The 22,218-nt window shown below is 41.7% G+C and overlaps 1 protein-coding gene across 1 annotated transcript in view; it reads right to left on the bottom strand.

Annotated features, from left to right (window-relative positions):
- NOTCH2 (notch 2) overlaps nucleotides 1-22,218 on the bottom strand; it is a 167,803-nt gene that overhangs the window by 8,743 nt on the left and 136,842 nt on the right. Inside the window, exons 18-29 of the mRNA XM_011933036.1 lie at nucleotides 21,452-21,680; nucleotides 20,478-20,679; nucleotides 17,477-17,630; nucleotides 16,902-17,086; nucleotides 15,105-15,237; nucleotides 8,856-9,092; nucleotides 6,390-6,502; nucleotides 5,185-5,690; nucleotides 3,497-3,844; nucleotides 2,495-2,637; nucleotides 2,096-2,306; nucleotides 1,569-1,665 (exon numbers count right to left, since the gene is read on the bottom strand). Coding sequence (XP_011788426.1) covers nucleotides 1,569-1,665; nucleotides 2,096-2,306; nucleotides 2,495-2,637; nucleotides 3,497-3,844; nucleotides 5,185-5,690; nucleotides 6,390-6,502; nucleotides 8,856-9,092; nucleotides 15,105-15,237; nucleotides 16,902-17,086; nucleotides 17,477-17,630; nucleotides 20,478-20,679; nucleotides 21,452-21,680 — 2,558 coding nt within the window. The remainder of the gene's footprint in view (nucleotides 1-1,568; nucleotides 1,666-2,095; nucleotides 2,307-2,494; nucleotides 2,638-3,496; nucleotides 3,845-5,184; nucleotides 5,691-6,389; nucleotides 6,503-8,855; nucleotides 9,093-15,104; nucleotides 15,238-16,901; nucleotides 17,087-17,476; nucleotides 17,631-20,477; nucleotides 20,680-21,451; nucleotides 21,681-22,218) is intronic.

The following is a 22,218-nucleotide window of genomic DNA, read 5'->3' as shown; positions in this document are numbered from 1 at the left end:
GAAAAGTGAAAACAATGCTCCCTATCAATCTGGCCACCACCAGAAACTGCTAATGAGAAGCTGTCCAAAGCCTCCACCACCCCTGCTTATCTCCCATCGTTTTCTCTCTTCCTACTCCTCCACCCCTCCAGAGGATTACCTTAGCCTTGGCTTCCCACTGCTCTCGTGATGTGGCTCCTGCTTACTTTTCCTGCATCATCTAGACAATTCCCTTCCCCCATCCCAAACTCTAGGCTTTAGCCTTTAGATCTCCAGAGCACCCAACTCTCACTTTTCCTACCCTCCACTAGAAAGTAAACTTGAATTCTTCTTGCTGGCCCTAAAAAGCATACTCTGCTTACCTCTGCTTAACTGATCTTGTTTTAAGTGCTTACATAGTATTACATGGCCATCTCCACCACAAGGCTGTAAGCTTCTCGAGAAGGCAAAATAAGCCTTGTTCAACATTGCTTCCTTGTACTCAACATAGCACCCAACATGCAGTAAGCACTCAGGAAAGACTATTCAATAATAATTATGATAATTTAAAAGCAGCTACCCTTTACTGAACACTTAGTACATGACAGGAAAGTAGATAAGGCACATAGGCCAACACAACCACCCACAGAGGAAAGGGTTATTATCATCTGCATTTTATAAGGAATGATAATTACAAAGAGGTTAAGTAACTTGCCAGCTACTAAGTGGCAGAGTTTTGGATTTGAATCCAGTTCTGATATTAACTAAAGATTAGTTAATATCATAATTTCTTCATGGCTACATTCCTTAAGCATTCATTTCCTCAAGCTGATTTAGAGTCTGTGAAATTGGGAAGGGGTGTATGGCTGGATGGGGCAAACACAGGGACAACAATGTGGAACCATGGGCAGACACAGCCCAGTGAAGAGGGAATGAGGCCGGGTGCTGACCTGGGCCCCGGACATTCACATCCAACACATCCACCTCCTGCTCTGCCTGAGGAGGGGTGAGGGCCAGTGATGGTCTTCTTAACCATCATGCTCTACCAGCTCCCAGCAATGCACAGCTGTGGATGGATGGTCTCCTTTTTCATGTCAGTCTCAGCCCAATCTACCACTTGCTTTTATATGGTTTTAGTTTCCCAGGCTCAAAGTATGGAGCCTCCAATGTCAACGTTTTGCCATGATCACTGGCTTTCATTTTGCCAATGTCAATGATCACTGGCTTTCTTCCACTGCTTAATTTCATCTTTTCTTATAGAAGGAGAAGTACCCACAAAGGATAAGGAAGAGACGTGGCCATGAAGGAATTGCCATCTATACACACTATTCCTGACTTGACTACTGCCAGCACGACACTAAAGGAAAGAGACATGTTTGTTTTAATATTTTTAAAGAGTTATTCTTGAAGAGTATACATAGGTAACCCAAGGTCATCAATGTCCTAAGGATTCCTGCTGTTTAAAAGAACCTAGGATAGTTACTGTCTGGGTAACATATAAAGACTATCACTCTTTACTTCCATTCAGGACACTCTGGAGCTAAAGGACAGAAATTTGAAATGTAACCAGATAATGTCTGACAATGGTGGTTCTACCAAGGCCACCTCACCTTCACTTTCTTTGGTTGGGGCCCTTCATCATCGACCCAGTGTTCACTTGTTCCAGAACCAATTAGGTTAGCTTCTGAGACTTGCACTGAGAGATTTCTAATATGATTATAAAAATAAAAAATAAGAATGACGGTTAAGTCATAAACTAATAGAGTGGTTTTCAACACTTTCCACCGTGACACATTCCCATGGCTCTATTACAATTCTGCAGGGTCTTGGCCCAGAGAAGATGGGCAGTATTTTTGTGACATTCCCTTGGCATTCATCCTTTCCCTTCCCACTGAGCGTGAGCTTACAACAAAAGTGCACCTCAACGCAGAAGCTGGGTGGCACTGTGATAATATGCACAGAATAGATGCACCCAGGCTCTGACTGTGGTTTCAGTCACTCAGAAGGCATTTAGAATCATGGGCAGTGTGAGTAAATGTCCAGAGCTTAGAATTTAAAATCAAGATTCAACAAGATACGCTTTTCTAGTCATCCCTACTTATACTGTGAATAGTGGCTTGTAGGCAACGCCTCTTACTTCAGCCCCACAGCATCCTGTCCCACTGGCTCACGACGCTTGTGATTGCTTGCATCTCGGCGAAGAGTGAAACCTTCAGGCAGCCAGAGAGAGCCATGCTTACGCTTTCGTTTTGCCATGATTACCCCCAACAGAATAATAAACAGAATGATGACAACAGCAACAGCAAGGAGATAGAGGAGCTGAGTGCGTTCTGGAGTCAGGGATTCACCTGAAAGTCCACAGAGACAGGGAAAGTGCTGAATAAAACATCAACCTCTCAATGTCAGCATTAAATTCATTTAGAGGGCAACTTTGACCTCAACAATTCTGAAAAAATACAGGGCTACATAATGAAAATTGTTTCCCCAACTGACACTCTCCCCCCGCCACTTTCCCCTTTACACCACTGCCACTCACTGACGACAGACACGAGAGGGTATGACAGGGTCCCCTGTATGGCGTGAGAGGCCAGGAGAGCTGCTGCTGCATCTGTGTTCTTGAAACAGTGATCTGAGTCTTGAACACACTGGCGGTTGTCAATTTCCAGAAAAACTTTAGAGCTGTGGGATGCCAAGGGAGAAGCGGAGCAGGAGAGATGGGGGTAAAACAGAAGAGTGCAGGTCAGGCAGAATGTGTCATAAAGGGTGATGGGAGCCTCCTTTCCTCCCCTTCAGCATCAGGTCCCCACCTCTGGCATGCTGCTTTAAGACATGTCTCAGAAATTAGGATACTGTCCCTTGAGATCTTAAACACTAATTCCCACATAGAGGATGTCCCACCTTCCTTAGTCTAGCTGACCAAAGCCTTCTGGCTGAGGCAATGCATGACAAAGTGAGAAGCTGTTTTCCTCCTGAAGATTTCAGTGGTCTTCTTCCATTCTTTCCTACCTACTCAGTGGTACTTAGTGTTACTCTAAAAATACATCCCTGTGCATTTTTAGTCCTTATTTTCCTTTGTCTCTGCATTGGTATCTCAGCTAGTTGGAGGGTTGAAAGTTTGGGAATAAACCAACAAAGAGTGAGGTGTGAATGACAGAGCAACTGAAGATCATTACCTGTGTCAAAGAGACGTATATTCTAAAGAAGGGCCTTGACAATAAGGCAATGATTAATGTAAAAAGGAATCTCACTAATAAAGGGATTTGAGGCAACTCTGGCAAAAGGTTATGGATTCTGGCATCCGAGAAGGCCTCCCAGACATCCTGCCTCCTGGTACCCCAGTCCACTTTTCAGGAGCCCAAGATCAAGGCACATCTTTACATTTAAACATAAGAACTGGGGTAACGGGTTTATCTTAAGTGGTGGGCCATTCTATTTGTCTGATTCTTGCATTTCTATAGGTTGAGTTATGACTTGTGCTGCACATCAAAGTGCTAGGCTTCATAAAATTAGCCTTGAAGTTCAGAAACCAAACACTTACCCAGCCACCTCCTGCTCTTGTTCACCAGGAATGGACCTGCGTGTCATCCTCTGTTTCTTCATGGCAGCTGACTTCTCACCATAATAGGGGTACACCATGAGCTCTCCCTGGGAGTCCCGCTTAATGCGCAGGTTGGTGTGGAGCAGGGTCCCCAGTGCCCGCAAGAAGCTGCGAGCATCCTGGAGCAGCTGTTCAGGTGGCATCAATACCACAATAACCAGGGTACCCTCTGCCAGGTTCTCAGGCTGGTCAGCAGCACAGTCCAGCCCATCCCAACCACACTCCTCACTGTTGCACCCCTGGTCACAGTGGTTGTCTTTGAAATGGTCTGCACAGTATTTGTCATACCTAGGTAACGGGAAGCAGAGAACAGGTGAAAGGGGCTCAGATTAGACTGGAACTCTATTTGCTTTTTCATTTGGAACTATGGTGGATTTTCCTACCCATTTTCTGTGGCCCACACCCAGGATCCAAATGCCCCACAAAACCTTCTTTGCATCTCCTACCCCTGATGTCATAGAGTACATATAGTCTACGCCATTCATCCTTGTTGTGCACTTCCTAAATGAAGAACATTGTACTCACTATGCTGCAGGAGCTTAGGGACTCCCAGGCAGTTTACAATCCTGCTAAGTCAGGTTTTCAAACAAAGCTGCATATCTGAAACAAAAGTCAGCCTGGTTCATGCTTCCTCTACTTTGTGTCCATTGTCCCCAATAAGGTAACAACGGGCTTTAGAAAGTGAAAGATGCCTCTAGAAACTTGATAAATGGCCCTGAACCATTGAGAGTTGCCACAGAGAACCATATTAACATGACCCATTTCTTTCCCTTTCAAGAGTGAATCCCAACTACAGAAGGTAAAGGGGGATGGGTATGTCCTTGTAGCACACCAGACCTTACTTGTACAGGCTCTTTCAATATTTGCAAAAGGAATTAGAACCCTCAAACCTAAATGATGTACAAACTATTTCATCTACACTCTCCTCTCCTTATCCCCTACTCCTTGATATTTATACTATTTGGTACAACTTTTCATGCTATCTCAATCAAAAGATTAGGAGTCAATGAAACAACCTGCTCTGGCAAGTTTTTTAACCCTTGAGCCTAAGTTCTCTCACCTATGAAAGAATGTTAATAATACCTATGCCTCATGGGTTGTTGATAATTAATTGGGAATAAATTAGATGGAATGGCCAATTAATAGGAAAGTTCCTAAGTCAACCACACAGCATCCTACAACTGTAACAATTAAGACCAGGAGGGTTCACAGGCCTAATCTAATTCATGCTTCCTGATAAACCTGGGTGGGGAAAAACAGTCTTAGGGAAAGGAATGGGGTGAAAAGAGAGATACAGACCTTTCCATCCATCCTGCAGGCAGGTTATGTGAGAGGCTGCTTGAAGTGGGAAACACCACTTCCAAAAGTTATATCCCCCAGGAGGTCACGAAGGCAGCAGGTGAGAAGGCAGAGATAGGCAGAGAGAGAGGGTCATTATGCAATAAGCATTCCTGGCCCTTTGTCAGCAAGGGAGAGCACAGGGTAGTGTGCGATGGGACAAGGCTGGCACCATCTGAAAAGCAGAAGCAGCTTAGGCTGAAGCACCGGAGTGGTTAGGAGCAAGAACGAGAAACTGAAGTGTGTTAGTGACAGTCCCCTTCAGCTTCTGGAAAATGTGAAGCCCTTACTTGCATGTCTTGCTGTTCCCCTGGCATTCAAAGTTGTCAAACAGGCACTCGGCCGTGTTGCACAGCTCATCACACTGGTTGTTGATATAATCCCAGCAGGGAAGTGGGGAGGAGCAGTTGGCCCAGGGGTTCTCCATGGTGAGAGAACAGTCACCCCCATCCCACTGACAGGCATGGCTGTTGCAGGCCTCATCACAGACGCCATCACGAGCTTTGTCAGCACAATATTGGCTCAAACAGGTGGCAGGAGGGGTGCTGGGGGGTGCCGTGTAGAGTTCACAGTGGCTACCCCAGAATGGTGGGGCACACTGGCAGGAGTAATAAGGAGGCTGGCGCTGAGGGTGGCAGCTGCCTCCGTGCTGGCAGGGGCTACTGGCACAGCCTGACTCGCAGTCCCGGGGGTTGGGGCAAAAGCAGCGGGGTCCAGAGGCGGTGTGCACACATTGCTCCCCTTTCCTACATTTCACTTGTCCACAGCTGCTCTGGCACCTTGCCCCGGAAAATCCCTGTGGAAATCAGTGAGGAAATAAAAATGGCATTGGTAGGAAAACAGTCATATTGGAAGTTTTAGGTTTCTAGAAAACCTCCACATCTCACTACTCCCTTCTGTACTTCCTGTTCAGCCCAAGCCAAGGTTACTAGACAGGTTTCCTTTTGGTATCTCCTGAGGCATAGGGACCTCTTGTTTTGGGAAGGTTTCAGCCTCTGACAGTGATAAAAGAATGGGTATAGCAAATAGCTAATATTAAGCTTCCTTCTACTTTTAAGAGACAACTTGCTTCCAAATGGTTCCTGCTAAAGAATGCAAGCAGAGCAGCATTTCCACCAACTCTGGCCCAACCCGGGCAGTGAGATTACCTTCCAGCATGGGGCCAAGAAGCCACATACATCAGCCCTATTTTCAAGGGGGCATTCCACCACTTTTTGTGGTTTTCCCTTAGTTTTTCTTAAGACTGACAGTCATGGATTGGGAAGCTCACTGTTTCTGGGAGTGTCTAAACAGCTTTTATTTACTTTTGTTTTTGTTTTGTTTTGTCGCTTGTAAACAGCTTTAAATGGAAGAACCCAAGCACTTTCTTGTGAAAGAGTAGAACTGAGAAATCTTCCCATTTGGAAGATTGATTAAACCAGGTTTAATCTCAGTTCTGTCACAGATTGTATGGAAGAGACAATGCCCCTTCTTAGATGAGCAACAGGGCACTTACCGGGGGACAACGGCAAATGAAACCATCAGGCATGTTACTGGCCACAGCACAAGTCCCTCCATTCAGGCAGGGCATCTGAGGACACACATCGACGAAAGTTTCACAGTGCCGGCCTCAGAAAATAAAAAATAAAAAAACGTTTTAAAAGGCAGAAGTAGTCACTGCAAGTTATTAAACAAACTTTGCTGGGATGGGAACTAGCCACAGGTGGAGCAAGTGTGAGAGGGTTCAGTTCTAAGCCTGTGGTAATCTGAGCATAGGAAGAAAACACTCACTGTATCTCAGTATGATTGGCCTGTCACTGGCTCAGGCCAGTCCCTTACACTGTCTTGCCTCCACAATAAGTACCAACTCACACGACAGGATGGGTGAGAAAAGTGACTTAAATCCCACCAAAAAAAGAGAAATCACACTTCAGCTTTTTGAAATCACTTTAGCTTTCATAAATTGCAGGAAACAGTTGAAAAACTATTCACTGCATTTTGTTAATGTCATCTACTTCATAGGAGAGGCTACACCGGGCCAATATATTTAAAAGGTGATTTGCAGTATAGAGAATTTTCATCTGTGATACCTCATTTCAATCACTTTTTGGCCTTTCTGTAACCTAACTCAATTCCTTAAAATGCAGCTTAATTTTCCTAGAGTTAGGTTCCTCTAGGAATAATTCCAAAACAGAAGGTCCCTGGGGCCCACTGCTCCAAGATAAAGCATGAGGCAACTGGAACCACAGAGGAGACGCAGGGCACAGCTGGGACTCCTGGTCGATAGCAGGAGATAGGCCCCATCTGGCCTGTGGTCACTCAGGGAAGAAGAGGGAGCTTTAAAAATGAAACAAAAATACAATGTTTTTGGCCAACAAGATCAAGCAGCAAGAGGTATAAATGTTTGTCTCTTCAAATCACAGCAGCAGCCACTAACCAAGAGCAACCACCATATAGACACAGTTTGGTGGACCACCAGTCCCTTGCTATTTATCTCTGCAACAGCATCCCACAATAATTGTGCTCAATGTATTCAACAGACTTTTTTTTTCATTCACAAATGTGGAAAATGCACAAACACTAGTTCCTGGCTGTGGGACACTACTTCAAAGTGGTCTCCATTCCTTCCTTGTCCTGCTTCCCCCTTACTTCGCAAATGTTTGTCAGTGTTTCTAGAGAAAAAGCCTCAGGGGCAATGAAAGAAACGGGAGCCAGTTTTGCTTCATTGGCTTTCCAACTGCAGTATGGCCAATACGAGGCTGTAGACAGATTGTTCATACTCATTCTGTTCCACATTGCCTCAATAGCTATTATGTTCACAATGGACTATTTCTTTTTGGATGTTAGTGTGTCCAGGGAGCTTCCATATTGCAGAATCCCTATTCTTTATAAAATTCCAAGATGGTAAGGTAGCATATCTTTAAAGTTGGAAGGAAAGATGGCTGAAGATGGGCTCGGGATGTAGCAGAGTTCAGCTTGATGAATTGTTTGTAAATAGACTACTAAAGCCTATTTTCTGACTCCCAAGGAATCTGATCATACCCTCCGTATAAGAAATACAACTACAGACCCCAGGAAATGCATGATAATTTTCAAATCTGAGCATCCTGCCACATCTGGATACAAACAACTATTTTAGTTCCCAAGAGTCACCATGCTGCCCTCTCCAGAAGTAACTAGTAAGTTCTTGTGACAAGATCCCTATTCTGAGGCAGGGCTTGGTCATCTTCATGTCCTGTAACGAAAGAAAGAAGCTTGGGAACAGAGTAGGAACATGGCCAAGCCTTTACTGGGCAGGGCATTACTTGTGACCACTGCAACTTTTCATTTCATACCCATATCAACGATCCTTGGTTAAAGATGCTTGAATTTGGACCTGCTCCCTTTAAGTATCTAAGCAGGGTCCTAAGCTTCTCTGAGTCCTAGGGGTGGAATGATCACGGTGGCCGGAACTACCCTGTAATTCAAGCCTCACATGTCAAAGGAGGCAGGGTGAAGAAACCAGAGTTAGATGTAAGGTTCCTTAAAACGTTATTTTGTTCAGATGAAAAGAGTTCTGTGAATGAATGGTGGTGATAGTAGAACAACAATGTCAATGTACTAAACAATGCCACTGAACTGTACACTATACACTTTAAAATGCTTCAGATAGTAAATTTTAGGTTTTGGATATTTTGCCACTATTTAAAAATGTTATTTTGTTCAACTACTTTCAATATACACTGTAAAAAATATTCCTGCCATAGCATGATATAATCAATGCGCAACAAAAGAATCTCTCAGGAAAAATTAAAGGTAGACACTGATTGTAACATCCATAGAGTACAGACCAAGAAAAAAAGCTGGCTTTTAAAAATTAAACTACTGTTGTTTTTCTTATATAAGAAAAGCTTCACTTGGGTCTGGGACAAGTCACAGGGCCCAATTTGTTCACTAAAACCATCTTCCACGGCAGTGGCCAGGAGGCTAGAGAGCTTCTCACCAGTAAAGGCACTACGGCAAACACACAGGTAGTCATTGGTGAGCTGTATACAGTCCAGGCTGCCCTCAGAGCTGCAGGGGTTGGAGAGGCACTCGTTGATGTCTCCCTCACATCGCTCCCCAGCAAAGCCAGGCAAGCAGCGACAACTGTAGCCTCCAATCCTATCCACGCACTGACCACCATTAAGGCAATGCGGACCCCTGGCACAGTCATCAATGTTCTCTTCACAGAGTAGGCCTGGAGGAAAGAGAAGAGGTACAGAATTACGAAAATCCTTTTAACTTGCTTTCCAGCAAGGCATAACCACACTTGTTGGCATTTTCACAATGAATCAAGAGTATACTCTTCAACTGGTAGTGGGACCTTGTAGTTGGGCAGGGCAAAGCACATGCTTTATTCATGACAGCTGTCATCCTTCTGGTGAGTTGTACAAGTAAAGGAACGAACACACTAGAGCTCCACATGTACTGTCCCACTCAATCCAGTGAAGTAGCACCCTATGGTGTACTCTCCCTGTTTGTGTAATTACAAATACTCTCTCTGTTTGTATAATTACACTCCATGATGATTGTACAACAATGAAATTGCCTAAGGGCATATTTCTCAGAACATATCCCCACTGTTAAGTGACCCATGACTATACATAGGTTATGTAAATATATTGGTAACAATTGGAACTGAATTTTGAATGAAATACATTTTTAAGTTTTATAATCACTGGCTTTTTTCTGTAATAGTGTATAAGTGCACCAGTGCTTTTTATTTAACAAAAATAGAGGATAAATTTCCTGCTGAGAGTTCAAAAGTCATTTAAAACAGGACTCATTTAATGTACTATAGATATAAATGAGCCATCTAGTATGAATATCTGCATACAGTGTCTTAGAAAGAAACAAAAGAAATCAATGACGATTCTAGAAATTATTCTATGACTAATTCAAAAAGGTACAAAAGAGGCCGGGCGCAGTTGCTCATGCCTGTAATCCCAGCACTTTGGGAGGCTGAGGCAGGCGGATCACTTGAGGTCAGGAGTTTGAGACCAATCTGCCCAACATGGTGAAACCCCATCTCTATGAAATACACAAAAATTAGCTGGGTGTGGTGGCACATGCCTGTAATCTCAGCTACTTGGGAGGCTGAGGCAGGAGAATCACTTGAGCCCGGGAGATGAAGGTTGCAGTGAGCCAAGGTCACGCCACTGCACTCCAGCCTGGGCAACAGAGCGAGACTCTGTCTCAAAAAATAATCATAATCATAATAAAAATAAAAAAAGGTACAAAAGAAAACAGTTCTGTATTCCTGCCACTTGCATTGTAGCATACACTAACAAAAGCAAGATTATTTTTTAAAAAATGTAAAATAAGTCCCAATTTTCAATAGCAATTACCAAATTACCAAAGACAAAATACCTAGGAACAATCTTAACATGAAATGTGTTACACTTATATGATGACAACTTTAATACTGTCCTAACAGTCACAAAAGAGACTTGAATAAATGGAAAGACATACCAGGATTTGCTTAGCAAGATTCCTCATCATAAAGTTGTCAGTTTTCTCTATACTGATTTCATAAATTTAATGAGACTCCAATAAAAATTACCAACAGGAATTTATTAAGACAAGCTGATTATAAAATTACGTGAAAAATAAACTGTAACTATAACCAGGAAAACTATGAAGAAGAAGATCCTTAATTGAAACAGAATGTTATTGGTGAATTAACAGAATAACAGAGAAAATAAAGTCCAGAAGAACACCAAAAATACACATGGGAATTTAGAATCTGGCAAAGGTGCCATCTCAAATCATTATATAAAAAACAAAATATTCAATAAATTGTGTATTAACAAATGAGTAACCATATGGAAAAAGTACTTGAAGAAAATATGGGAGAATTTCTTTACAACCTTCAAGTGTATAAGATGCTGCTAACTACAACTCAAAATCCAGAAGCCATTTTAAAAATGATAAATTCAACTTGATTAAAAAGTAAAAGTTTGCACTGAATATCACTATGAAGAAAATCAAAAGATAAAAAACAACATACTGGGAAAATATTTGTTTTTTTAATATCATAGACAGCCAATTTCCACAAAACATTAAATCAACAACTTAATGGGGTAAAAAAGACACACATACATATATATACAGAGAAACTGCAAGAAAAGGAAAAGAAAATGATTCTTAAATGAAAATATATTCTCCACCTTAAGAAAAAGCCAGTATGCTGATATACTGCAATTACTGATTAAAATTATAAATGTACATATTACTCAATCCAGCGATTCTATTTCTGAAAATTTGTTTTACCAATATACTTATATGCCTGTAAGATAAGTGAAATATCTATCATGATGACACTGGTTAAGTAAAATATGGCATGCCTGTAAAAGGGAATTCTGTAGCTATAAAAAATATTGAAGAAGTTCGGGCCAGGCGTGGTGGCTCACGCCTGTCATCCCAGCACTTTGGGAGGCTGAGGTGGATGGATCGCTTGAGGCCAGGAGTTCGAGACCAGCCTGACCAACATGGAGAAACCCTGTCTCTACTAAAAATACAAAATCAGCTGGGTGTGGTGGCACATGCCTGTAATCCCAGCTACTCGGGGGGCTGAGGCAGGAGAATCACTTGAACCCAGGAGGCAGAGGATGTGGTGATCTGAGATCGTACCATTGTACTCCAGCCTGGGCAACAAGAGCAAAACTCCATCTCAAAAAAAATACATATATATATATTATATATATAGCTATTATATATGCTATATATATAATATATATTCCTACACACATCATAATCAAACTATCAAAAGATAAACAATCTTAAAGGCATCAATATATATAGAATATATATAATATATATAGAAAGAGAAGGAGAGAGAAGTTCTATATTTTGATATGAAAATATCTCCAATTGGGGCTGGGCGCAGTGGCTCAAGCCTGTAATCCTAGCACTTTGGGAGGGCGAGACGGGCAGATCACGAGGTCAGGAGATCGAGACCATCCTGGCTAACACGGTGAAACCCCATCTCTACTAAAAAATACAAAAAACTAGCCGGGAGAGGTGGTGGGCGCCTGTAGTCCCAGCTACTCGGGAGGCTGAGGCAGGAGAATGGCATAAACCCAGGAGGCGGAGCTTGTAGTGAGCTGAGATCCGGCCACTGCACTCCAGCCTGGGCCACAGAGCGAGACTCCGTCTCAAAAGAAAAAAAAAAAGAAAATATCTCCAATTAAGTAAAAAAAAATCAAGTGCAAAAAATGTGTCTAATATTCTATCTTCAGAGTAAAAAGTAAAGGAAATAAAATATCATTGCATTTGGCTTCTCTCTACATAACAAAATTTTTGAAGGATACAGTTTTTGAAAAATTCTAGAAAGAAACACAAACAACTAAAAGTGGTGATTACATGTTTGTGGGAGAGGGAAAATTTGCCCACCAGAAGAGAGATGGGAATGAGAAGTATTTTCACTGTATACTTTTCTACGTGTGAATACATTTTTGGTCTATATGTATATATGCATATCTCACCTTATACATAGAGTAAATTGAAAACAAAAAAGTAAAAACAAACAAAATCCAGTATATGCTCCCTATCTCAAAGAATATTTGATATTTAGGGATTGCTAGTAAAATGAGCATAAATGTGTATTTCCCCATCAGAATGGAACCACCAGAAATAAACAGATCTATCAAATGAGAGAGAACTCAACCTCAGCCTGAAGCAAAGTAATAGGAAGAGGCAGAACTGTTACAGTTAGCCCTCGACCTGGGAAACTGGAGGGACATGTAGGCAAAGATCCAAGGCTTAGAAATACAGTGACCAAAACACACATTGTGATGACTCTCACAATGGGGTTATGGGACTTTAGAGTTTCCTGGAATGTTTACCAATGTCCAGAGAAGTTAAGTCAGGATGAAAAAAAAAAATACCGTTCCACATACCTAAACAAGCACACATAGTAAAATAATCCAAGGAACTGTAAGTAGGATAAATTCAAAGAAATTCATACCTACACACATCATAATCAAACTATCAAAAGATAAAGAAAGGATCTTAAAGGCATCAAGAGAGAAGCAATGTATCACATATAAGGGAACTTCAACAAGATTAACAGCATATTTCTCATTAAAAATCATGGATATCAGAAAGCAGTTGGATAACATATTCAAAGTGCTGAAAGAAAAAGACTGTCATGGTAATATCGAAACTAGTATTCTAAGCCATCTTTACCACATGGTTAGAAGAGACAAAAATTTTGTTTCCTCCTGAAATGATCCATTCTAGGACTGGACATGTCTTATTAATTAAAAGTTCATGGTATAGCAGTGATTTTAGAGTCTGATGAATACTCATGTATTCTCCTATATTTCCCAGCCTCCCTGGAAGTCATGGAGACCATTTAATAATTCTGGTCAATATACTGTGGGGGACAGTGATGTGTGTTGCTTCCAGACTGAGCTAGTGAAAGCTGCTGTATGACCCTTCAAGTCTGTCTCTCTTCCCTGTACTGTGGAGGCCTTGAAGGCCAGGTGTTTCAAACTACATATCTAAAACACAGAGAAAGGTAGCCCAACACATATTCGACTTTATCTGAGTGACAAAATCAGTGTTATATTAAGCTCTGAGATTTGAGGTTTAATTAGCTGCTACAGCTTAAAGTTTGACTCCTCTAAACCACATGTTAAAATGTGATCTCCAATGTTGGACGTAGGGCCTAATGGGAGGTGTCTGGGTCCCTGGAGCAGACCCCTCATGAATGTCTCAAGGTGCTATCCTCGAGACAATGAGAGCATTCTTGCTCTATTAGTTCCCATGAGAGCTGGTTGTTAAAAAGAGCCTGGGATCTCCCTCCCCTCTCACTTGCTTCATCTTTTGCCATGTGATCTCTGCACACATCGGCTCCTCTTCACTTTTCACCATAAGTGGAAACAGCCTGACACTCACACCAGAGGCAGATGCTGGCACCATGCTTCCTATACAGCCTATAGAACTGTGAGCCAAATATACCTCTTTCGAAAAATAAATTACTTAGTCTCAGGTATTCTTTTATAGCAACATAAATGAACTACGATAATAGCTATCGCCAGAATCGTAGCTTTTCCTAACCAGTACAATTTCTCAAAGGAACAAACTAACAATGAATTGGAATTAATTTCTACTCAACCACTGGTTTCCAGAATAAAGAACAATTCTCCTTTTTGCAGGACAATTCTTCAAACTAACAATGAATTGGAATTAATTTCTACTCAACCACTGATTTCCAGAATAAAGAACAATTCTCCTTTTTGCAGGACAATTCTTCAAATACTTAAAGACCGTTTCTCCTTAGTTTTCTTCTTCCCATTAACCTCATTCCTCAATAACCAGCCTACTGGTAGGGTACTCTCCTATTTTAATTTAGTCAAACTCTGATATCTGGGAAGGCAAATTTTCAAACTTTACTGACACAAAGCTCTATGGCAACATAAATACTTCTCTGGCATTCTGTTCTCTTTGACACTAACGAGAATGAATTTGTCACCAGTGTGGACCTTTAACATTTTTTTCACAGGCTTCTCAGAGTAGGCCCCATCATAACTACATCTCTTTTGATACACAATACTCAAAACTCTTTCCAAGGGATGGTTCAAAAGCAGTGTCAATGTCTGCAGCAGAATGATGGCCCTACCACTCAGCTGAAAAGCAGTGGCAATGCCCACAGAAGAATGATGGCCCCATAACTCACAGTCCATGGCTGCATCTCTCATCAGGCCTTACTGCAATTCCTAAGGTAGAACCTTGCACCATCAGTATCCTCCCCTGAGGTGATGAAAATAGGCAGATACTTTCATTTCATTCATTCCCCCACCTTATAGAGGTAAGACTTGGCTAATTTAAAAAACACATAAGCAGGTAAATGTAAATTGTTTATTTTAGAGGTCATTAGTTGCTTTTCTGTGAAGCAACAAGAAATCTTACTGACCAGGCTAATTTTGTTATGTTACGCTAATATTGTATCAGTTCCATATTCTGTATTTCATGGAATATTAAGATGCCAAACAACCAGATAAAACTGAGAACATAAATCACAACATCAGAGTTAGCAAGAGATGGGAGAATAAAATGGCTTGAATTACTAGGATGCAGAACTAAATGCTTGGAATGAAGCTAGTCTTACTATCTTTGATTTTATAAAATCCCCTGAACACTAAGAATGGTTTTATAACTTAGACAATGCCCTCGATGGAAAATGGATAAGGATGATTCATACCCCGAGTGCCTGGTGGGCAGGAGCACTTGAAATGGTTCACAAGGTCAATACAGGTGCCTCCATTCTGGCAGGGCTGATTCTGGCACTCATCCACTTCATACTCACAGTTGACACCCTGATAGCCTGGGACACACTGCCATGAGGAAACAAAAAGGACAAGAAATACTGGACCGTTACTGGAAACAGACCATGAGAGCAAGTGAGATCTGGAACATTTCTGTGACTCTCTCCTACCTCCCCACTTAGCTTTTGTATGTTTTCTCTGGAGCCATCACAATCTCTGCTAATCATTCTACGCAGGGACAGAAAACGTGCAGCTTACTGGCATTTACCTATTCCTCCTCCAGTTGAAAAAGGCACTTTAAAGGGAAGGCAAAGACTGAATACAATGAAGGATATTTCAGATTTGACTTGTGTGCAAACCTTTTGTTCCTCCCGGGTACAGGTTTCCTCATCTTTAAAATACACATTCCTCTGTATGTGATGAGGACCCTATGACTCAGTCAAAAGGCATATGTGGATGGTAGTACAGACATGCAATTATTGATCTCCAGGTTTAGGAAACTGCATATATGTGTGAGAAACTGGTTGAGATAAGGCTGGGGGTAGAGGGAGGTGGGTCTGGCTGGCTGTGGTGGCTATAAGGGTTGGAAGGATTTCAGGGCTGACCAAGAAAAAAGATATGGCTGTGAGGTGGCTTTATTTGGACACTTTGACAGGTTTGCATGTGGGAGAAGTCCCATATAGCATGAGACCTCCCAGAGGGGTAGGTGGGTAAGAGGAAGATAGCAAGTAAACTCTGGGAAAGAAGGATCAGAGAGGGAGTCTAGGTGATGTCACTCAGCAGCCAGTGGTAGGAATCTCTGGGTCAGAGAGCTCTAAAGGCCAGCATCAGTCTGGGGTCTGTATGGCCCCAGGGTTTATCTTGTCCTACTTATACTATGGCTAGCAGATTTTGGCTGCTGTTTTGCAGGCTATGCAAAGCAGGCAAGCTCTAAATAGTTAAAAATCTGCTTATTTGAGTGCTATGTTTAAAACAACTGGATGTGTCAAATTTTGGGTTTGGCACTGGCAAGCCTTTGAGCTAATGAGTCCCAGCCTGCTGTGAAGAAATAAACAACCCAGGGGCCAAAATACAGAAGCTATCATTGGCTCATTCATATAACAATAGAGAAGCAAAGCTTTTCTCAGTGTTGATTGATGGTTTGAATTGGTATCAAATTAATGTCTCAGGCATTTTGCTAATATCTTGCTTGCTCTAACCATTATCAGCCCAGACATTAAAACAGTGACATGTCCCTTGAAGACACATACTTCCTCAAATATATACATGTAACATTTAGCATGACGCTATGGGGACCAGGATGAGCAACACTTTTTTTGAGAGAAAATTGCTAGTTGACGGATTAATGACTACATACAAAGGTGACAGGGGCCAAAGGAATACTCCACAAAGCAGTTTTTCCTATCTCAGCTGCTATTCAGGGAAGTGTGTACTGCTGTGTTGGGTGGGCCTGTAAAATGCACTCTGGTAGTGACTCTTGGCTCCGAATCCTAAAAGCAAGCCTAAGGAGCTGGGATGGTTCCAGACATCTATAAAAATATCATACTAGGGACATGTTAACTTACTGCATAGAGAAGCTGAAAGAAACAGTGGTAAACACTATGATGGGGATTGGTAAAAATCTATAAACTATAAATATAAGATACAAGCAGCTAAATTCAATATATCAGTGCTCATAACAGTTGTATGATCTCCTCGGAGGTCCATAACCTCTGCTTGTTCAGTGTCCTCACCTCGCATCTGTATCCACCAATGAAGTCACCGCACGTTGCCCCGTGCTGGCAGGGGTTGGACGCACACTCATCGAGCTGTTCCTCACAGTAGCTCCCAGTATAACCCAGGGGGCACTGACAGTAATGTGTGTTGCCAGCATTGATGCAGACACCTGAGTGCTGGCACAAGTGTTCAACAAGTACACCTGGGAAATCCAGTGAGGAAGAAATGTCACAGAAGAACATGTGACACATGGAGTTCAAATCAACTGATGAGCCAGTAAACCTAAACTGGCTGACACATCAAATCTTATTCTTAGCCAATTCTTCACAGCCCTCAGTACCAGATGCATATTAAAAATAAACCCTGAAAGTGGAATATACCTTAGTTTCATTTCAAATACATTTCTTCCTGGAATCTCTGAACCTATTTCTCTACCCTTACATCTTCTGTCTTGAGCCCTTTCCTCAGAGCCCTGCCCACCCACTACTATCTGCCCTTCCCTTTTATCTGCCAAAAAATAATACCTGCTCTAAATGCCACTCGTCAGTCAATACTTCAGTGAATGACCTGAGTCCAAGGGAGCAAAGCTTACCTCTCCTGGAGGCTGCTATGTCACAAGAGACATTGGGCACGTCACAATAAGCACCAGCCCATCCAGATGGACATCGGCACCGGGACTCTGCTTTATCCTGAATGCAAGTACCTTTGTTTTTACATGGAGACCGACTGCAGAGGTTCACCAGGGTCTGAAACAGAGGCAGGGGTGTACATACATCAAAATTCAAACACTAGAAATGAAGAAAAAGAAGTTCTATTGTGTTACAAGAAATCAAAGAAAAGCACACTGATTAAAAAGAAAAGGAGCCTTCATCTGGTAAAAGAGCCCTTAAACTAGATTCAGTGTTCTGAGGTACACCTAACCATTTTTATGTACCATAAGTCTTCACTTAACGTCATCATTAGGTTCCTGGAAACTGTGACTTTAAGGACAACAATATATAATGAAACCAATTTTACCACAGTCTAATTGATATAAAAAAGAGTTAAGTTCCTATACTTATTTCTGGTTAAAAAAGTCACTAAACTTCAAATTAACACCCACCTTTAATATTAAACATTAAAATAAACAAGCTATACATTCATTTAAGAAATATTGGCCGGGCGCGGTGGCTCAAGCCTGTAATCCCAGCACTTTGGGAGGCCGAGACGGGCGGATCACGAGGTCAGGAGATCGAGACCATCCTGGCTAACACGGTGAAACCCCATCTCTACTAAAAAATACAAAAAACTAGCCAGGCGAGGTGGCGGGCGCCTGTAGTCCCAGCTACTCGGGAGGCTGAGGCAGGAGAATGGCGTGAACCCGGGAGGCAGAGCTTGCAGTGAGCTGAGATCCGGCCACTGCACTCCAGCCCGGGCGGCAGAGCGAGACTCCGTCTCAAAAAAAAAAAAAGAAATATTAATAAAAACAAGTAAGAAAATTATTTATCCAATTTTTGGTGAATCCGCAAGTAATGGTAGTCCTAGTGGTGGCAGGTCAAGTCAAGGAATAAATGTTTGCAAAGCAAAACTGTCAGCACCTCTTACCACCACACAGTTCAGAAAGCAACACTAACCAATATGGCAGGCTTGCTGGTGGTTTTGTACCACATCGTTTATTGTTGTGCACCCGTATGATTATCATAGGCTTTATGAGTTTTCATTTTACAATAATTGGTATATTCATTCATTTATTTTCTTTTTTTTTTTTCTTTTGAGATGGAGTCTCACTCTGTCGCCCAGGCTGGAGTGCAGTGGTGCAATCTTGGCTCACTGCAAGCTCCGCCTCCTGGGTTTATGCCATTCTCCTGCCTCAGCCTCCCGAGTAGCCAAGACTACAGGTGCCTGCCACCATACCTGGCTAATTTTTTGTATTTTTAGTAGAGACGGGGTTTCACTGTGTTAGCCAAGATGGTCTCGATCTCCTGACCTCATGATCCACCATCTCAGCTTCCCAAAGTGCTGGGATTACAGGCGTGAGCCACCGTGCCCGGCCCCATTCATTTATTTTCTAACCCATTTATTCCAGTTCAGGTTCATGAGTGGCCAGAGCCTATTCTGGCACAATGGGACAATGTAGACATGTCCACTTCACCCAATGTACATGGCTTTAAGTTGTGGGAAGAAATTGGAGTCCCTGGAGAAAACCCACACAGACATGGGGAGAACATGCAAACCCCACACAGATAGCAGCTCTGGCCAAAAACAGATTTTCCCCCCACTCAATGTTATAACAAAATGACGATGAAGGAAACAAAGTTATTTGAGGGCCTGCTGTAGTCTAATTCCTCTTAGGTCTTCTATTTAAAAAGCTATTACCAAAAAAGTTTAAAAATTCAAGGAAACCCAACAGGTTAAGCTATTCCCAATGCTCTAGACATGATTTGCCTACATGTATGGCCACCCCGCAGTGCTAGAAAGAAAAAGTTAAAGCAGTCAGACAAGTTCACACTTTCTATGCTAATCCTGTGTGAGAAATCCATGTGGGTCTTGACCAAATCTATCTTTGGTGAATATGGGTAAAAGGACTTAATGCCTGTTAATAAGCCTAAAACCGTTTAAGAACTCATTTCTAAGGAAGGCAATCTAAGGCAGAGTGCACAAGGACTGGCACCTTTCATCGGAATTCACACACGGAGTGGCTTGGCCCCTTGAGGAGAGGAAGGCCAAATTCACAATATAGACTGTTTGCTGGAAGAAGGAAGGAGTGCTTCGCCAGCACTTCCAATCGACGCTATGAGAACAAACAGGAGCCCAACCAAAAATGCTCTCGGGATCCATGGAATCAGCAACAAGCCGCTTAATTCTGTGGAGGTGGGTGCTCGCATGTCTAATATAGCCTAAGCCTTACTTAAGTAAGCGCCCTTCAAGTTAAGTTTGGCCATTTATTCCTATGTTCCTTGGAGTTATTATTCTATCACTATTAAAGAGGTGAATAACACAAAATTAAATACAGTGCTGTTTGGTATGCAACTTTGGAAAAGTTACTTTGCCCCTCTGGAGCTCAGTTTTGCCTTCCATGAAATCAAAGGTTAGATTAGTTGCCTATAAGGGCTCTTTCCATTCTAAAATTTTATGGAAGTGTATATTTACATATTTGAACTTAAAAGATATGTAAATTGTTTGGTTTTGAGAATGTTACCACATTGTAAGATATAACAATTATCATTATTACCCCCTTAGATGTTGCATCTGACCTTTAAAAGGTTATTTTGATTATTCTCTATTTTCTTCGGTTCTTTCTGTGCTTCCAATGTAAAACAAAACAAAACAAAACAAAAAACAAAATAAAAACTGTGTTTATTTCCCACATGTATTTTTCTGCAGTTCTTGATTAGCCTCTTTTCAAGATCTTACGTTTGTGAATCTATACCATATTGCCAGCACCATTTTGGAATCTGCAAGTTATTAAGAAGTTACCTAGATTATCTCAGGGACATCCCTGAGATCCACAATAGTCTCTTTTAGAAGGAACTTATTCAGACTAGAAAGTGAACAGGTATAATATTCAGCTGCTCTAGGGGAGCAGTTTGGTGAATGGGAAGGAAGTCAATTACCTGACAGTTTTTCCCAGTGTAGCCCAGGGGGCAGCTACAGTGGTAGGTACCCAGGCCATCAACACACGTTCCCTCATTCAGGCATGGATGAGAGCTGCATTCATTGATCTCATGGAGGCAGAAGAGTCCAGTGAAACCCACAGGGCACAAGCAAGAGAAGGAGTTAATCCCATCAACACATGTGCCACCATTGAAACAGGAGCTAAGAAGCAAACAGAGAGAGCAACATCAGCTATGCATCTGGTGCCTGTGACTTACTACTAGAAAGTAAGATTTCTGGAATCTAAGATGTTACAGAGGCAAATACCTCTGAGCAACCCATATCCTGTAAACTTTCTTACAAGCTAGATTGGGTGCCAGAAGCTCTGACATGCCCACTTCCTTTCTATAATCAAAGGCTTAGAAGTATTTAAAAGACTGAGCTTAGTATAGATACCTAGAGAAAGTGAAGTTTTCTAGGTTTTACCCAGTTCTTCTGTAGTTTTCCCATGTATCACATTTCATTTTATCTCTAAGTCAATTTAATTTATTTGAAAAATCCTCTTCACTATAGATTATTTATAAAAGACAAATAGAACAAATATGTTCATAATATTATAAAAAGAAATGAAACAAAACTCCCAGAAATTTCTTAAAGACTGGTAACAATTCCAATCTCTGCAGAGAAAATGGAATTTTTGGATTTTTGAAATGAACAAGAGACCAAGGGAAGAACAGAACAGAATTATAGCTCTTTCTAGTTCTCTAAGCAAGAAATAATAAACCATCCCTATAAACTTTGCAACCTCTGACCTTTAACTTTCTAACTATATATGTTTATCAGGAACCAGTAACTGGGCAATAGATGACTGTGGACTGGGATCCATGTGGACACCTCATCCCTGCTCCACAATTCTAGCACTGTGCTCTGAAGTTTCCTTCCCTTTCTCCCTTTCTCTTGTAAGATGCTGATGCTCGAGTGATTGGTTGCTCACCTCTCAGTGCACTCATCGATGTTGTTCTCACAATGGACTCCATCAAATCCTGCCTGGCACTTGCAAGTGTAACTGTTGACGTAGTCAGAGCAGGTCCCTCCATTCTTACAGGGTTCACTTAGACACTCATTCATGTCTGTCTGGCACTTGTCCCCAGTGAAACCCGGAAGGCAGAGGCAGGAGAAAGTATTCACTCCATCCACACAGGAACCTCCATTCTGGCAAGGATCTAAGCCATTACATAAGAATTAGAGCTCTGAAGAGTCGCATCAATTTAATCTTAGATTCATAAAAGTTAATGACCTGAACTAAGTCACGCCGAGGGCAGCATAATTCTGACTTTTTCATTCAATTCTGCCAACTCCCCCATTTATGAAAATGAATTCAGTAATACTTGCTTGAAGTTTTTAACCTGTTTGTTAACTGGAATAAACTTCATCTATATCACCACCAACAGTTTTGTAAAATCAATAGTCATAAACTTGCATTGGTCCCTTACACATTTGCAAATCAAATATGTGCCCCAATACACAGAATATCAATCAATATTTTCAAAAGGTATATGTGATTGTGCAGTGTGTGTGGGAGGACAAAATACACATATTCATGTTTTTCCAGGCATATTAACTATATAAATTAATCTTCTCTCTCCCTTTCACTTCTGTCTCCTCTCTCTCTTTTTCTTTCTTTTAGATTTCAGTAGCCTTATGAAACAAAGTTTAAATAAAAATTGAGGCCGGGTGCGGTGGCTCAAGCCTGTAATCCCA

This window comes from Colobus angolensis, unplaced genomic scaffold, assembly GCF_000951035.1.
Source record: "Colobus angolensis palliatus isolate OR3802 unplaced genomic scaffold, Cang.pa_1.0 Scaffold124, whole genome shotgun sequence".
Taxonomy (NCBI): Eukaryota; Metazoa; Chordata; class Mammalia; order Primates; family Cercopithecidae; genus Colobus; species Colobus angolensis.
Note: the sequence above shows the minus strand (reverse complement) of the source record. Positions and strands in the feature narration are given on the sequence as shown.